Raw genomic sequence first — 17,318 nt, forward strand, 5'->3', positions numbered from 1 at the left:
ATTTATAATTTAAATAAACTAGATATAGCCTGATATTCCATAAAAATGGATTGGCTATGTTATGGTGCAGTTATACAATAGAAAGTTGTACCGACATTAAAGTACTAATTGCAGGGGCTCCTGGGTGGCTCAGTGGGTTAAGCCTCTGCCTTCGGCTCAGGTCAAGATCTCAGGGTCCTGGGATCGAGCCCCGCATCAGGCTCTCTGCTCAGCGGGAAGCCTGCTTTCCCCACTCTCTCTCTGCCCCTCTCCTACTTGTGATCCCTCTCTGTCAAAAAAAAAAAAATTTAAAATACGAATTGCAGAGTACTTACTGGAAATGAGGAAATGCTTGTGATCAGACATCACCTGAAAATAATTAAGTATGCAGTAAATAGGGTCTGGTTCCAATTTTGTGTTTAAAAATTATATATACATATGCATATATATATATATACACATATATATACACACACACACATATACATAAAGGGCTAAAAGAAATGTGTCAAAACAATGATATCATTAAGTGCTGGGAGTATAAATTGTATTTTTCTTTTTTTTGTTTTTTTTTTTTAAGATTTTATTTATTTATTTGACAGAGAGAGATCACAAGTAGATAGGCAGGCAGAGAGAGAGAGGGAAGCAGGCTCCCTGCTGAGCAGAGAGCCCGATGCGGGACTCGATCCCAGGACCCCGAGATCATGACCTGAGCCGAAGGCAGCGGCTAAACCCACTGAGCCACCCAGGCACCCTGTCTGTTTTTTTTTTTTTTTAATTTTGAGTTTACTTATGAGTATTAGATCTTTTGTTCAGTCTTTCCAAATTTTAAAAAAATTTTCTACTGTAAACATTTATTTATTTATTTATTTATTTTTAAAGATTTTATTTGTTTGACAGAGCAAGAGAGAGAGAGAGAGAGAGAGAGAGGGAATACAAGCGGGGGGGAGTGGGAGAGGGAGAAGCAGACTTCCCGCTGAGCGGGTAGCCCGATGTGAGGCTCCATCCCAGAGCCCTGGGATCGTGACCTGAGCCAAAGGCAGTCGCTTAACAACTGAGCCACCCAGGCACCCCTACTGTAAACATTTATTATTTTTTATTCATTTGAAGCATACCATGTGCCAAAAAAAAATTTTTTTTACTTTTTTATTGCATAAGAGCACATACTACTTTCATAATCAGTAAAAAAAAAAAAATTTGCGTTTAAATTTCACCACTCAAAAAAAACTCTCACAGTTGACATTTCAGTGTGCTGATGTTTATGCTCTTTTTCCATGCACAGGCTTATGGAATTTGGGGAGGAGTTTTGCCTTTTATGTAGCTGTAAGCCTCATGTTTGTGCCCTCCTTTTCCGTGTGACATTTCTCTGGGGAGTACTTTGTCATGTTGTGTACTCTCAGGTCAGAGTGGAGGCTGGCTGACACCCAAAGGACCCTCAGCCCTAGTCCAGGGGTGTGGGTCCCTATAGGAGCTGCGCCCTCAGCCCCAAGAAGCAGCCTCACTTCTGGCCCTTTGCTGCAGGAAGACACCATGGAAGAGTCTGGGTGGAAGCTGGTACACGGAGACGTCTTCAGGCCCCCCCAGTACCCCATGATCCTCAGCTCCCTCCTGGGCTCAGGCATTCAGCTCTTCTGTATGATCCTCATCGTCATCTGTGAGTGGGCCTGCTGGGGCTAGCAGTGGGGTCCTGTCACCAGAGAGCACAGGCCTGAGTCTGAGAGAGAGGTGGCCTCCCGCCCCTGGAGAACAGGGCAGGTCTGCACTACTGGGCCAGACGGAGTCGTCCATGCCAGCGGGAGGGCCGGGTCCTTTCAGCACCAGGCTCTGGTGGTTGGCTGCCCCTCAGAGCGCTCCAGCACTGTGGGTCGCCTACCACGTCCACTCTCAGCAAAGCCACACGCCAGTGCTGTGAGGTTGGCCTCCCTCGGCAGTCAGGCTTTAAGTGACTTACACAAGTCCACACCAGGTCTTTTCTCAGAAAACGACCCTCCAAACCCTAATACATAGTAATTATAGACAGTTCTGAAGTCAGTCTGCCTAAAATAAATTTTTTTACCATCTAAACTATTTTTTAATTGACATGTAACACTATGTAAGGTGTACAGTACAACAGTTTGCTGTGTGTAAATATGGTGAAATGATCACAGCGGTAAGTTCAGTTAACATTCATCACCGCACATAGTTACATGATTTTTTTTCTTGTGATGAGAACATTTAAGATCTAATCTCTTAGCAGCGCATCTGCCTAAGTTTGTATCTCAGGCTCATGCCGCCGGGCTCTGTGACTTTGGACACCTCCCTTGACCTCTGCGAACCTGCTTTCTCATTTGAGAAGTAGATAAGCAGCACCCCCACCCGTCGCAGGGCCAAGAAGGCAAATGCTGCGAGCAGGCGTCCGTGATGTTCTGAGCTCTGTGCTGGCCAGTTGCAAGTGCTCTGTGGGCTGGAAGCTGCAGGGAACATGTGGCCAGCCAGCACCCGGCGGCTGCTGCTCTCCTGTGACCCTGGCTAAGACCGATCTTCTGTAGAGAGCGAGGGAGTATGCTGTCAGAAAGGCCAAGGGAAGAGGGAACCTCATCAAGCCTCATCTGCCCTGGGCCCATAGTACCAGCCTGGGATGGGGGCCAGGGCCCTGGGATCCTGGCCATCAGCCGCCCTGTCTCTCTTCTCCCCCTCTCTCCACAGTCGTGGCCATGCTCGGGATGCTGTCGCCCTCCAGCAGGGGAGCTCTCATGACCACGGCCTGCTTCCTCTTCATGTTCATGGGGTAGGTGTGTCTGAGTGAACTCTGGGACTGGCCCAGGCAGCCTGCCCTCAAACTAACAAATCTCCCTGGTGTGGCTCCCTACCATTCCCCGCAGGGTGTTCGGTGGATTTGCTGCTGGCCGGCTGTACCGTACTCTGAAAGGCCATCGGTGGAAGAAAGGAGCCTTCTGTGTAAGCATCCTAACCTCCTCCCAGTGTTGGTGTGGAGCTGAGAAGCTTCTTCCTGGGCTTCTCAGCAGTGTGGGTGGTCTGTGGTGGAGTTTAGGATCAGAGGTATAGAGGACGAGAGGATGGGCGGGGGGAGCACACACCCAAGGGGAGGGAACGCTGCGTTCCCACCACAGGCATCTTGGGACCTCTGAGGACCCTTGGTGCTGCATCCATAAGAAAAGGGGATTGAATTTCGGTGATTTTTAGCCTATGTTGTTTGATGGCTAAATTAGGAGAAGAAATAGGAGATTCAGAATAACAGTATTTGACACCAAGCCTTGGTGTCAGAGTTTTAAGGCCAGAAACTGATCAGCAGGGCTGCTGGGAGAACACCCTGCTCAGTGGAGTAGAGAGAACTACCTGCCCAGGGCAGAAGAAGCCAGGCCCAGGTTGCTTTCAGCCTGTCTTCAGACTTCGGTGCCTCCATTTCCTCTTCAGGGAAGACAGCTTCTGCCCTTCTCTGTCCTCCTGGTGGTCGGGAGAGTTTCTGGCAGCAGAAAAGACCACAGAAACTGGCAGAAGCCTGGGACTTGACCTACGTCCCAGGGAGCCGTGACCCTGACCCTGTCCCAGACAAGGAGGCCCCTAAAGCCCCGGGAAACCCTTGTGTCAGACTGGAAGAAGACTGGAAGAAGTCTTCCAGAAAACTGGAAGAGCCCTTAGGAATGGTCCTGAAACCATTCCCACTCTGTTGAAAGCCCCAGGGGAGCCCAGGCTATCTCAGCTCCAGCTGCCACACCCCTGGTACAAAGCCCTCACTGTAGAAGAGCTGTGAAGGTGGCTTTTCTGGAAGAAGCAAAGAAAGGCCCTGAATTGTTGATGCATCGAGCATCTTCAGGCACCCGAGAGCTGGGGATCTATAGAGGTGTGGAACCCAGGCAATACCCTATGCAGCTCTTCCTGGAAGGCCTCCCACAGGTACCCCAAGACCTCCCCCCGCAGGCCCCACGCCACACCCCGCCTCTCTGCCCTACACCTGCTCCTTGCTTCTGGTGGTGGCAGCGTTCACCGGGACCCCCAGGCCAGACTGCTGGGTTGCTTCCTTGCCTCCGACTCCCTTCTGCCCGCCGCCTCTTTGACGATAGGTGTTGAGGGTTTGCCTGCCAAATAGTCCATGAATTTCCTCCCCGCTGCAGCTCTGGCTCTAGAACTCTTGCCCAGGTTTTGGGCATTTTTGCCTCTCACCTGGACCCTGTACTGTCCTAGGCGTCCCTGGTGTCCCTGCAAGATTCTGACCCTTCCCTGGTGCTCTGGGCATGTGCTGTGGCCTACAGTGATGCGGACCCCTCACTGCTTGTCTCCTCTGGCCTCCGTCTTCCCCTCTGCGGACACACCGCTCCCTCACTCCCCTCACCTCATCCTTTACGTCTTAGGGTCACCCTCTAGAAGCCACCTCCCTTCCTCCCCCCATTCTGACTTCTGTGTCCTCCTTGGTACCCCAGAGGAGCCTAGGCAGAGCCTCATGCCTACAAGTAGTGCCATAGAGGTGGGTCTCCATCTGTGGCTCTGTCTGCCTCGCTGGAACTCTTCTCCTGTTCTCACTCGCCTGTCCAGCACAATGTCTAGTCTGTAAACTCCTGCTAGGAGGGCTGACGGATGCCCTGCTAGACACAGCGGAGTAAAGCAGGACCGTGCAGGCAGGGAGGAAATGACATTTGAGCTGGGCCTTGAAGAAGAGGTTTTCAGACGGACCAAAGAAGCCAGCAGGGCAGCCTGGGGTTCTGGAATCTCCTAGATCCCAATCCTAGCTGTCCTTTTTCAGTTTCCCCATCTCTCCAGTGGGGGATGGTCACACCTACCTGTCAGGGTTTTTGTGGCTGGAAGGAGACTGCACAGAAGGCCCTAGACTCAGCATTAGCACTCAGGTGGCAGATACCCTGAGATGGTGCTCACTCTGCCTGCACCAGCCCAGGGACAGCGACATGCAGGAGCCGCAACCAGTTACTGGGTGTGGGAGAGCTGTGGGCAAAGGCGAAGTTGGCATTGGAGGCTGAGTGCCAGCTTGCAGTGAGCCTCAGGCATCGTGGTCAGTGGCCCTCCTGGATGCTCAGGCAGCCCCAGCAGTGAAGGAAGCTCCTGTAGGTCTGGGACTTCGGTTCTGTGTGCCTGGGCCCTGGCCGGAGAGACTGACTGGACGGAATATAGTTCAGTCGGTCGGGGCTTGGCCTCTGGGCTCAGACTGCTTGTGTTTGAGCCCCTGATCCTTCCTTAACTGTGAAGTTGGGAGTGTGTATTTAACACTGCCGGACCTCAGTGTCCTCTTCTTTTTCTTTTCTTTCTTTCTTTTTTTTTTTTTTTTTAAGATTTTATTTATTTACTTGAGAGAGAGCGAGAGCGAGAGCACGGGAGACAGAGAAGCAGAATCCCCACTGAGCAAGGATCCCAATGTGAGGCTCCATCCCAGGACCCTGGGATCATGACCTGAGCCAAAGGCAGATGTTTACTGGCTGAGCCAGCCAGGGGCCCCAGTGTCCTCTTCTTTAAAAGGGAATAATGAGGGGCCTCTGGGTGGCTCAGTTGTTAAGCATCTGCCTTCAGCTCAGGTCATGATCCCAGTATTCCGGGATCGAGCCCTGCATCAGGCTCCCTGCTCAATGGGGAGCCTGCTTCTCCTCCCACTCTCACTGTGTCTCTGTCAAATAAATAAAATCTTAAAAAAATTTTTTTAATAAATAAATAAAAGCAAATAATGATAATCCTTCCATCTGGCCCATAGTGAGGATTAGGTGAGCTGATTGTGGAGGCCAGTGCCCGCCACCCCTAAGACAGTTCAAGCTTACCCACCATTCTAGGCAGTTTGTGTTGGGATCCACTTGTACGCGTTTTGTAAAAGTTTTATTCATTCCCATTCAACAAATGTTTATTGAGCAGCTACTGTGTTCTAAATGCTGGGCGTACATCAGTGGATGGGAAGGGGGCAGGGACGACAACACGCTCCTCCCAAGGAGCTCACAGTCTCTGGGGGTAGCAGGCATTGGCCAGGTAACAGTACGTAATCAGAATGGGATGAGGGCAAGGAACAGGCAGTCCAGGGGATGCTTTCTGGAAGGAATTACCCTGGAGCTGGATCCTGAAGAAGAAGGAGGGTTGAGAGCCTCTAGTCTGGGAGCCCCACTGGAACAGGTGGCAGCACCCCAGCCTGGTCTCCCTTGCTTCCAGACGGCAACACTCTACCCCGGCGTGGTTTTTGGCATCTGCTTCGTTTTGAATTGCTTCATCTGGGGAAAGCACTCATCAGGAGCAGTAAGTAAGGGGGGACCAGCTGTGCTGGGTCCCACTCTGGGAGGTCACTTCCTGCTGTTCTCTTCCCTTTTTTGAGTCCCCGGAGTTCTGTTCCCAGCCCCAGGGCCTGAGGGCTCCCCGGGGTTTCCCCCTCCCAGCCCATCCAGCTGCCCGTGCCCCGGCCCTGGCCTTCTTGTGGGCTTTTGCAGAGAGCTGGCCAAAGCTCACTTCTCTAAAGGGAGATTTCCACAGTCCAGGGGCCAGCTGGGGAATCTCCCTTGGCCTGAGCCAAGGGAAAGCTGCCTGGTATGAGTTTATTAGGTCAGTATCCCAAACAGGGCTCTCCTCCTCCTGTCCCTGCCCCTCGGATCCAGTCCCCACTAGTTGTCCTGCCCTCAGTGCAGGGATCCTGCCAGCCCCAGTCATTGCCTGCAGCTACCCAAGACTCACAGTAGGACTGTGAGCTTGGTGGGGGGGTGGGGAGATGGGTTTTCCATCCGCTCCCTCAATCCCTGGCAGGGCTGCAGGGGATGTGGGGCAGGCCTTTGCCTTAGAGCCACTCCCCTCACTGCAGGCGCCCCTTTCTTAAAGGTCTTCTGGGGTGCAGGAGGACAGGCTTCTTTGCAGCAGTCTGGGAAGTCGCCCTCAGAAAAGACAGTCATGCTCTTCCTCTCACTTCCTCTTTTCTACCTGTTGTTCCTTTTCTCTCTCAACGTTTTCATCCCAGTTACCAAAAACTCATGATAAATACTCATTGGAGAAATTTTAGAAAGTACAGAGAAGTTGATGTAATCTGTAATTTAATGATGTGTCCCCATCATTAGTATATTTTTGCAGTCTTTTAAGCTATATTTAAAATAGCATGATGCAATTTTAAATTTATAACGAAATAGCAAACATTCATATTGTGCTTGCACTGGAATAAGTACTGTTCTAAACACTTTGCCCATATTAATTGGCTTCCTTCAGTTTGCATGATTCTTGTAAAAATAATACTGAAATGCGCAGGAAAAGCAAACGAAAAGTCAGTTCTAACCCCTACCTCCCCCCTGAGGAAGTATTGTTAACTTCTGGCCACAGCCCTCTGTAGACGCGTAAACATAAAAATATTGGGATGGGGGGGCGCCTGGGTGGCTCAGTGGTTTAAGCCTCTGCCTTCTGCTCAGGTCATGATCCCAGGGTCCTGGGATCAAGCCCTGCATCAGGCTCTCTGCTCAGCAGGGAGCCTGCTTCCCTTCCTCTCTCTCTGCCTGCCTCTCTGCCTACTTGTGACCTCTCTCTCTGTCAAATAAATAAAATAAAATAAAAATAAATATTGGGGGGCGCCTGGGTGGCTCAGTGGGTTAAAGCCTCTGCCTTCGGCTTAGGTCGTGATCCCAGGGTCCTGGGATCGAGCCCCGCATCAGGCTCTCTGCTCGGCGGGGAGCCTGCTTCCTCCTCTCTCTCTGCCTGCCTCTCTGCCTACTTGTGATATCTCTGTCAAATAAATAAAATCTTAAAAAAAAAAAAAATATTGGGATGGTTCTCTTAAAATGGAGTCTTTTTTTTTTTTAAAGATTTTATCTATTTATTTGACAGAGAGAGATCACAAATAGGCAGAGAGGCAATCAGAGAGAGACGGGAGAAGCAGGCTCCCTGTGGAGCAGAGAGCCCGATGGGGGGCTCGATCCCAGGACCGAGATCATGACCTGAGCTGAAGGCAGAGGCTTAACCCACTGAGCCACCCAGGTGCCCCTTAAAATGGAATCTTATACATACAGTTTTGTTACCTGCTTTTTTTTTTTTAAATTTCATAGTATATTTATGATGTTTTATTTTAACAAAATTGGGAACATACAATTTGTGCACTTGTGTTTTTGCCCTTTTGTCTCCAGTTCACATACCACCTAATTCTCCTTCATTTTGGCCTCATCTCCCCCTCATGTTCTCGGTCCTTCGTTCTTTCTCCACTTCCTCCCTGGCTGACAAGCTCCTCTGGGATGCCGTAGTTCTTCTCCACTTCATAGCCCAAATGGTCCTCCATCTGCCCTCCGCTTTTCCACGGGGCTGACTCAGTCCCAGGAGGTTCTGGCCAGGAGCCTTGAAGGGAGAGGGGAGCTGTCTGCAGGATCTTCCCCACCATGGTGTCCCTCTTTCTTTGGGGACCCAATGGGTCCCTCTCCCCCCTGCACAATCCCTGGGCTTATAGGGAGTGGCTCATGGCGCTGTGCCCGCAGGTGCCCTTCCCCACCATGGTGGCCCTGCTGTGCATGTGGTTTGGGATCTCCCTGCCCCTTGTCTACCTGGGCTACTACTTCGGCTTCCGCAAGCAGCCGTATGACAACCCCGTGCGCACCAACCAGATTCCCCGGCAGATCCCTGAACAGCGATGGTACATGAACCGGTTTGTCGGGTGAGTCTCCGGCAGGGGCAAGGCCGATGCTGCCCTCAGCCATTTCCTTGGGAGGACATGGAACGGGTCCCCTCCCCCGGGGGTGTTGTGACTGGTGTTCAGCAGCTCCAGCAGGCTCTAGTAGACTTCATGAAAGCTTAACTTCGCTCCAGGTTCAAGAGGACCAAGTTGTAGCCAGACTTGGTGTTGGCGTAGGAACCAGGACAGGGAAGGGAGGGGTGGAAAAATGCAGGTGAGACAGGTTAAGACCATCACTCAGATCTAGGCAACTTACCTACCTCTCTGTACCTCAGTTTCCCCATCAATAAAATGGGGAGAATGGTGCCCACCTTGCCACCCTCTCAGGAGGCTGTATGGTACGAAAGCATGCCAGGGAGCTAGAACCATCACAGCTGTGTGCGCACTGTCCTCCAGGCCACCTGGGAGGAGCCCGGGTCCCCCAGTAGCCTGGGTCTCCTGGCGGCGTTAACCCTCCCCTTGTGCTGCAGCATTCTCATGGCCGGGATCCTGCCCTTCGGTGCCATGTTCATCGAGCTTTTCTTCATCTTCAGCGTGAGTACCGCTTCTCCCCAGGGCTGGGTCAGCCCACAGGGTTGGTGGGGACGCTCCCCTGCCCCTCCACACACAGCCTCCCCTTTCCCATGCATTAGCCTAATCCCCGTCCCTCTGCTCATGTGCTCTGCCTCTTACCACCTGTGAGATTTCAGATGGTCCCTTTCACCTCTCGGGGTCCCCACTCATCACCCCAAAATGGGACTAACAGTCCCGCCCCTCGGGATGGCTTGGAAGGAAACATGAGATAGGCCACATGTGTGGGGTCTGGTGTAGGAAGCAGGAGCTGCTTTAGTAGCCTTGCAGCCAGCCTCCACCATTGTTCATCCTACGGCCTCTGATTTGAGTTCCATGTCCCCACACATCTTGGTCTGCTACTCAGAACTCTCAGGAAAGTGGAGGGAATGATTCCTAATTCTCTAGATCACCGTGAGGCTGGAGTGGGAATTTGCAGAAGAGGCCCATGCTTGGCATTCAGGCAGTACTTGTTAAATAGTGGCTGTCGTGATGATGCTGACCCCGCCCAGCCCTGCCAAGGTGGAAGTTGGCAGAAGGGCTTCTCAAAGAAGCCCGCTGACCCGGCTCAGTGCCCTGCCCCACCCAGCCCTGCCTAAGAAAGGGTCAGAGGATGGGTTGGCTGCCTGCCTCCCCTACCCCAGGAGGCCACCTTACTCTGTGCGACCCTGAGCAAATCACCAGCCTCGCTGAGCCTTGGCTTCCTCATCCATAAATGGCCACACTTTCATAGGCTTACATTTGGAGATGCACGTAAAGCATGTAGCGCCACGCCTAACATGCAAGAGGCTGCCCTGGTGGTGGCCGCTGTGTGATTTTGATTGGGGTGGGATTCATTGTTTTCCACAAGCTGTTGAGTTCAGGCTGGGGCCCACCCATTGCAGGGTCAGCCATGCCCATGCCCCAGCCGCTCCCTAAGAAAAGCCTGGCTTACCCAGAGAAAGGGCCCGTCAAAGCCACATGCCAGGCCCACAGGCCCCAGTGATATCATGATGGTGCCCTGCCCTGGTGGCAGCTGGTGTGGTAGTCGTAACTGCAGGATAGTTTTCTGAGAGCAGGCAGTATATGCTGCATGAAGGCAGGCCAAGCTGAAGGCCAGCTGTGATGTGTCCACAGGCCATCTGGGAGAATCAGTTCTATTACCTTTTTGGCTTCCTGTTCCTTGTCTTCATCATCCTGGTGGTGTCGTGTTCACAAATCAGCATCGTCATGGTGTACTTCCAGCTCTGTGCAGAGGTGAGGGGAATGGGGCCAGGAGTTGGGGGTGAGGAGAGCTGGGGCCAGCATTGAATGGGTCATTGAAGCTGCCTGGGTTTCCCATGTGGGCCTCCCTTCTCTGGCTATGAGCTCTTGGGCAAGTACATGACTTCACTTCGCTAAGCCTTGCTTTATTCAGCTGTAGACTGGAGTTGATCCCTACCTCACAGCATAGTCACGTGCAGTAGTCACAGCAACATGAGAGAAGGACGGTAGATTGTCAGTACAAAGTCCACTCTGGTAGTGGCTTCTCCAGTAGCTGATGCAGATTGGGTGGCCTTCCCTCCCTCTGGGCACTAGCTCTTAGCAGGGCCCCTTGATACGGGCTCTGGGACAGACAGCTGGGGCTGAAACCCTGGCTTCTCCGTTAGTGGCTGTGGTTGGGTAGTTGCGTAACCTTTCTGTGCCTTCCATCCCTCATCATGTGACGGGGCAGCAATAGGGCCTGACTCGGGCCTACTACCAGGAGTGAATGAGCCGATTCACGTAGAGCACTTAGGATGGTGCCTGGCATGTGAGCATTTGCTCAGGGAATGTTAATTGTTCTTTTGCTGTGGCCCTTGGTGATCTTTTTTTTTTTTTTTTTTATGAACAGCAGAGTTCATGCCTTTTAGTCTCCAGTGAGTTTTTAGAAATGCATACAGTTGTGTTACACACAACCACGATGTTGTGTAACCACGTGGTTACACAACCACGATCGCAGTCCAGATATAAAACATTCCCATCACCCCAAATATTACTGTTCTCACCTAAGGTCTTTAGCTCCTCAGGCGACCATGAACCTTCGGGAAGAGATTACACGGAGAAAATGACTCTGCTTTTTTTCCTCTTCAGGATTACCGCTGGTGGTGGAGGAATTTCCTAGTCTCCGGGGGATCTGCATTCTACGTCCTCGTCTATGCCATCTTTTATTTTGTTAACAAGGTACTGCCCTGTGTGAGGAGACCCCCAGCCCTCTCAGGGCAGGCTGGGGGAGAGGAGGGTGCTGGGGAAAAACCCAAGTGTCTGAGTCTCTTGTGCCAAGAGTGGGGAGAACCAAAGCCATTTTGTTCTAGAGCATGCATCTTTTTAGGACAGAGAGGATCCGTGCTCTGTATGTTTTGAGGGACAAAAGCCTTAGGAGAAAGAACAGTGAGAATACTGCAGCAAAACCTGTGAGATACAGACAGCCAAAGCAGAACTTAAAGGAGATCTCTCACCTTACAGTGCTTGCTATTCATAAGAAATGAGAGAGACTGAAAATGTCGTACTCACCTCGGGCTAGGAAAAAGAGCAATAACATGAAAGAACAGAGAAAGTAGATGAGAAGGAGTTAATAAAGATAGAAGCAAAAAGTACTGAAAGCACCTTTAGCTCCTTTAGGAACTCGGGTATACCCACAGAGCTTGCTGCCCCCACGAGCCGAGTGAGTAATACAGCACTCCCCGCTCGCCACGCTCATTGTGATAGGTTCACGCCTGACACATAAGCCATGTGAGCCCCTGAGAGGAGTATAGGCTCGCTGTGGTGGACCTCTCCCTCCCAGGGGTGCCACTGAAGATGGTTTCCCCTGTTGTGCTTTGGGTCTCCAGAACCCAAAGAGAGGCGGTCCTCTGTTTGCAGCCAGGCTGTGTTCCCAAACCAGAGTCACGGGCCAGTTGGTGGGAGCTTGGGATGCCCTCTCGCAAAACGGTCAGGTTAGAAAGGACAGTGTGGGTCGTCCCGAGGTGGTGCTCCAACCCTGCGTCCGGTTTGCTGACTGGGCCCCTGTTCTCCAGCCGTCCCAGCAAGGGATCGCAGAGCTCAGCAGTCAGCAAACTCGAGCCTGTGTGCCGGTGGGCCTGTTTCTGTAAATGAGGTATGGCTGGAACGCAGCCGTGCTCATTCATTTACATACTGTCTGCGGCTGCTCTCACACGTTAGTGGCACGTAGCAGAGGCCACGTGGCCTACAAAACCTAAACTCTGTGTAATCGGGCCCTTTAAGAAAAAGTTCGCTGACCCCTGCTCTGGCACATCCAGTGACAGGAGATACCCGCCCTGGTATGCTCCTGCTCTTTGACTAGCTCCTGTCATTATAGAAGTCTGCCTTGATTCACACTGAAACCTATCCCCCTGTCACTTCTATCTTTAGGCCATAGTCTTAGTCCTAGAATCATCCAGAACAAATCTAATTTCCCTCCTCTTTAGCCCATATTCATCAGAACTCTTGAGAGAAAAGTGACTAAAACTGAATGTCAGCTGTCTTAAGCAAAAAGAGAATGTATTGACTGGTATCCCCAGAAAGTTAAGAAGCCGGAGTTCTAGCTTTAGGCATCGTTAGAGCCAGCATTTCAAAGGATGTTGGATATGTGTTTTCTTGGCTTTAATCTGCATGCAGGACCTTGCCTCAGAGTGGAAAGATGCCGGGGCAGCCCTAGAGTCTTCTTTTTCCAACCTCATAGCCCTAGAGCTAAAAGCACATCTTTCCTCTACTGTCAGGTGATCAGCTCCAGGGAAGCTGCCCAGCCCAGGTTACACACCATCCCGCTGGACCCGAGTAACAGTGCGGGATTACACGCCATCCCGCACTGTTACTCGGGTCCAGCGGGATGGTCTACTCTCATCAGCTACCCAGCATAGGTGTTATATTAAAGCTGACAGCCCCAACAGGACTGCAGAGTAGGGAGTAGGTACCCCAAAACCCCAGGAAGATGGAAGATGGGAGATAGTGTTGAGCAAAGAAAACCTAGCTACATGGCCTCCGGTATTGTCCCCCAGGGTCCTATCACGACCTCCTGTCCTTCTTCCCTGTGCCCAGTCTTTCCTCTCTGTTCTAAAAACCTCCACCCCATGTCCCAGAGCCTGTCTGTAAAATGACAGCGTTGGCCTGTGGAATTCTAAGGGCCTTTCTGGCCATGCCTGTTTGCCTTGTCCCTTTCCCAGTTTTACCACTGGATTCACCACCGCTCTGTCCCCTACCTCCCTCACCCCTTCTCCAGCCCTGAGAAGGCTTGGGAAATAGGAGGGTTGAGCCTGAAAACATGGCCTTCATCTCCTGGCTTGAAGATATTTGACCTTGGGGAGAAGGTCTTTATTGATTTCCTCTGAGCTCCTGACATTTGTGACCATGCGTCTGTCCACGAGCCCTGGCATGGTCCCCACTCGGGCCCTGGTGTGCCAAGCACGTCTTGACACCATGGTTCCAGCCTCGCTCCAGTTAGCCCAGCAAACACCAGCACAGCCCAGGTCCTGGTGTCCCTGCCAGGCCGCTACCCTTGACAGAGTAGTCCCATGTGCTCCCAGATGAAACCCCGGGGAGATGTTAACAAAAGTGATGGAAGTGTTCTCAGGAGACGAGGACTGTAGGCTGCCTTACGGTGGCTCTCTGCTCCTTAAGCTGGGAGCCTTGGGTGCCTCTCTCTTCTCTCTCCTCTCTCTCTTCCCTCCCCTCCCTCCCCTCCCTGGCTGCCACTCCAGCCTTCCAGGAATGTTGCTGTGCTGTTCCGGGGACTGTGGAGGGTGAAGAAGTGACACAGCTGTGGCCCTTCCTGCCTAAGGCCTTCTGGCCCAGCCCCTGGAGTCCCCGCCCCCCGCCCCCAATTTCCCAGTGAGCTCCCAGGCCCGTCTCCAGGAAGAGTCCTGCACCCTCCTTACCCCACAGGGCAGAAATGGACCGAGTCAGTGGAATTGGGTCATGGACCCCCCCAGCCCTCCAGCCCCAGTTTGAAATCCCATGTCCTTCTGCTTCCTAGTTGGGTAACTGTGGGTGTGGTTGGACCCCGCTGTGCCCCATCTGCCATGGGGGTCATGAGTACTGGAAGCGATGGGCAGGCCCGGGTGCCAACAAAGGCTTGCCGTGGCTGTGAGCTCTGGCTGTGAGCACTGCCCACCGGGAGTGAGCCCCTTCCCCTTCCCAGGCTTCAGCTTCGCCACAAGATCAGTGAGAAGGTCGGGGCAGGAGCACCCCTGGTGGCCGCGGTAGGCTGGCACTAAGTGTCCCCCCCCCACACCCCTTTCTCTCTCCACTTGTGCCCCAGCTGGACATCGTTGAGTTCATCCCCTCTCTCCTGTACTTTGGCTACACGGCCCTCATGGTCCTGTCCTTCTGGCTTCTCACGGGCACCATCGGCTTCTACGCAGCCTACATGTTTGTCCGCAAGATCTACGCTGCTGTGAAGATAGACTGATGGGGGTGGACGTGGCCAGGCCCCCTCCGTCCATGGACAGGAAGCCACTCTGCGTGGGGAACTGCAGGCACGCCAATAAAATAACTCGTGCTCGTTTGGAATATAACTCCTGGCACGGTGTTCCTGGATCCCGGGGCTGCGTGGGCGCGGGAGGGCCTGTAGATAAATCTTGGACTTTTCTTCATCATTTTATTCCAGTTCTGTGGGGGATGAGTTTTCTGTGGGTGGTTTTTTCTTCAGTGCTAAGAAAGTTCCCTCCAGCAGGAACTCTCAGACCTGTTTATTCAGGTTTATTTTTTTGGTTGGGGGTTTTCTCCTTAGTTTTTTTAACACATGGATCCAGGATGGATAAATCACCAAGACACTGGGTTTTGGTCACTGTCTCCACCTCAGTTCCTCAGGCTGTTGGCCACCCCACGATTAACTGGAAGAGGAAATGCCTGGCCTTCTGGGGCTTCGGTGAGATTGCCAAGCCTCTCACAGCCCGTGCTCGCCATTGATGCCGCGACAAAGCACAGCTCTGGCCCGGACACACATCCTCAGTGCCAGCCAGCCTCTACCAGACCTGCCCCTCACTCTTCTCTCTCCCCCCAGCCCCATCCCTGGGTGGCCCAAGGCAGGGCTTCCAGCCAGGCCTCCAGGTCGACCAAGTCTTGGTTGCTCCAAGGAAAATCCCTTGGAAGTGCTCGGGGCCACGTGCCCCAGGACAGCAGGACTCACCTCTGTTCAGAGCAGTGGGAGTTGGCTGGACCAGAGAAGAGACTTGCAGTGAACTATTCGTGCCAAGAAACCCTGGGTCCAGGGCCAAGTATTCACAGAGTCAAGCCAAGCATCCACATGTCTCTCTGGAATGAGGGTCCTCACCCCTCAGGATTGCTCCCCAGTACTTTCCTCGGGGGGATTGCTGCTCTTTGCAAAGTTTGCTGGTGGCGGGCCCTCTCCTCTCCCCCTTCCAGGGCAGAGCAAGGCTGGGAGACCCCACAGGCCCTCCTTTAGGTGGCTGGGGAGAGGCGTTCTCTCCCTGACATCCCCTAGCCTCAGTGCTCACACCCGTCTTCAAGCCAGTCCCGTGCCCTCCACCTCCCATCTGATTCTTGCCTCCTTAGGGAGACATCCAGAAAACTGCTCGTGGGAAGGGAGATGGAAGGTCTGTTCTGTCGCTCTGTCCCCAATTCCCAGGAATAGGCAAGGAGACAAGTTAGAAAGGGAGCTAAGGTGGCAAACCCGGCTCCTCTGGTCGGCACCCATCCCCCTGCCCACCCTGTGCATGTCCCAGACATTTGTTCTGAAGTTGCGAAGACCAAACCCACCCTGGGATTATCCTTGCTTCGGCCCCTTCAATATTCCTGCCACAAGACAAAGCTCAGGATGCTGGCTAAGTTAGGAACACACCCCACCCCCTTAAGACCCTGCACCCCAACTCCAGATTCCCCCCAGCAGCCCCCGCCTGCTCCACCAATCAAACCAGTGAACTTCTCAACCTTGCTCTCAGTGACTCCGTATTGCCAGGCGGTGTCCACCAAGAATCGGGTTGGAGAAAAGGGAACCCAAACAGTAGAGAACGATATCGCAGGCTTTTGTTCACTCAAATCTCGGATTTTTTCCCCCAGAGATTTCTTTTGGGGGGGAATAGGGAAATGGACTCCTCACCAAGGGTTCAAACGTCATCAACTTTTCTGACTTTTTTAATCATCGTCATTATTATTTTTAATTAAAAGATGCCTGTATGCCTTTTTTTGGTCCAATTGTAAATAAATATGCCATTGTCCTGTTGTCATGTCTCCGGAATCTCTTGCAAGGGTTAGGAGCCCGAGGTGAGACAACTTGCCCAGACAGGTTGAGCCGAGGGGTTTCCCTCAAAACCCGTTCTCCAGTCAGGCTTTCTAGGGCTCCACCACCGTTGTTCCCCTGTGTGGTACACGTCCAGAACCTCTCCCATCTGCCCAGTCCCTCTCTCCTGATCACAAGCATCTGCCCCGCTCCCACAAGTGGGAAAGGCCAGTCACATGTGAGCTTTGGTAGCAGTGAGACCTGGTTTTAGATTCTCAGCTCCAACATTTTACTGCCAACTCACTTCAGCTCTCTGTCATCTAAGAGTCCCTCAAATAGAAACAGGTCACACTGGCTTATGTGCTAAGGGAACTTGATTGGTTCATAAGTCATCAAGGAAAGGAGTGGCTTGGTTTCAGGTCTGGATAGATCTGGGGGCTTAAGGAGTAGCCTTAGGAGTCTCCCTTTCTCCACTGTGCTCTTCTCTGGCCCATTCTGCTCCATTGCCAAAAATCTTACCTGTGAGGAGGTGGTGAGGGCAGATCACTCTAGGCTTACAGTAGCCAGCTTGGAAAGCCCAGATGAAAAAGGTCTCTCCTTCCCTACTTCAGTGTATTTAATAGAGGTAAATCCCAGAGGTTTCTGATGGGCCCAGCTTGGATTACTGTTTGCATATCTTGGACCACTCACTATATCCAGGAAGACAAGAGTTCTGTTTACAGGCTACATACTCCAAGGATATTGGATACTGTGAGTTTTAGCCCCACCCAAATCCCTTGGAATGTGTGGAAAGAACAATTTCCCACAGTAAGGGATGCCAAGCAAACAAAAACAGCAGTTGCCTATTGTAACCGCACCCCCTCCGACTCCATGCTTCTGTTTCTTCAACCGCAGTGAGAAGGGTGCAGGGTGCCGTTCATGGAGTTCTTCCAGTGCTCGGAGGCTGTTCCACTTCCCACGTGTTGGCCCATTTACTCCCGAATATGATCCTCTAAAGCTTGTTCTGTT

General features: G+C 52.3%; 1 protein-coding gene across 3 annotated transcripts in view; it reads left to right on the plus strand.

Moving 5' to 3' along the window:
* The window catches only part of TM9SF4 (transmembrane 9 superfamily member 4), a 50,635-nt gene extending 34,322 nt beyond the window's left edge, over positions 1-16,313 (plus strand). For all 3 annotated transcript variants that reach the window (XM_045980358.1, XM_045980359.1, XM_045980357.1), the window contains exons 10-18: positions 1,501-1,633; positions 2,665-2,746; positions 2,841-2,916; positions 6,115-6,198; positions 8,394-8,569; positions 9,058-9,121; positions 10,253-10,372; positions 11,228-11,317; positions 14,391-16,313. In XM_045980358.1, coding sequence (XP_045836314.1) covers positions 1,501-1,633; positions 2,665-2,746; positions 2,841-2,916; positions 6,115-6,198; positions 8,394-8,569; positions 9,058-9,121; positions 10,253-10,372; positions 11,228-11,317; positions 14,391-14,540 — 975 coding nt within the window. In that variant the 3' untranslated portion in view covers positions 14,541-16,313. The remainder of the gene's footprint in view (positions 1-1,500; positions 1,634-2,664; positions 2,747-2,840; positions 2,917-6,114; positions 6,199-8,393; positions 8,570-9,057; positions 9,122-10,252; positions 10,373-11,227; positions 11,318-14,390) is intronic.
* The last annotated feature ends 1,005 nt before the right edge of the window (positions 16,314-17,318 follow it).

This window comes from Meles meles, chromosome 16, assembly GCF_922984935.1.
Source record: "Meles meles chromosome 16, mMelMel3.1 paternal haplotype, whole genome shotgun sequence".
NCBI lineage: Eukaryota > Metazoa > Chordata > Mammalia > Carnivora > Mustelidae > Meles > Meles meles.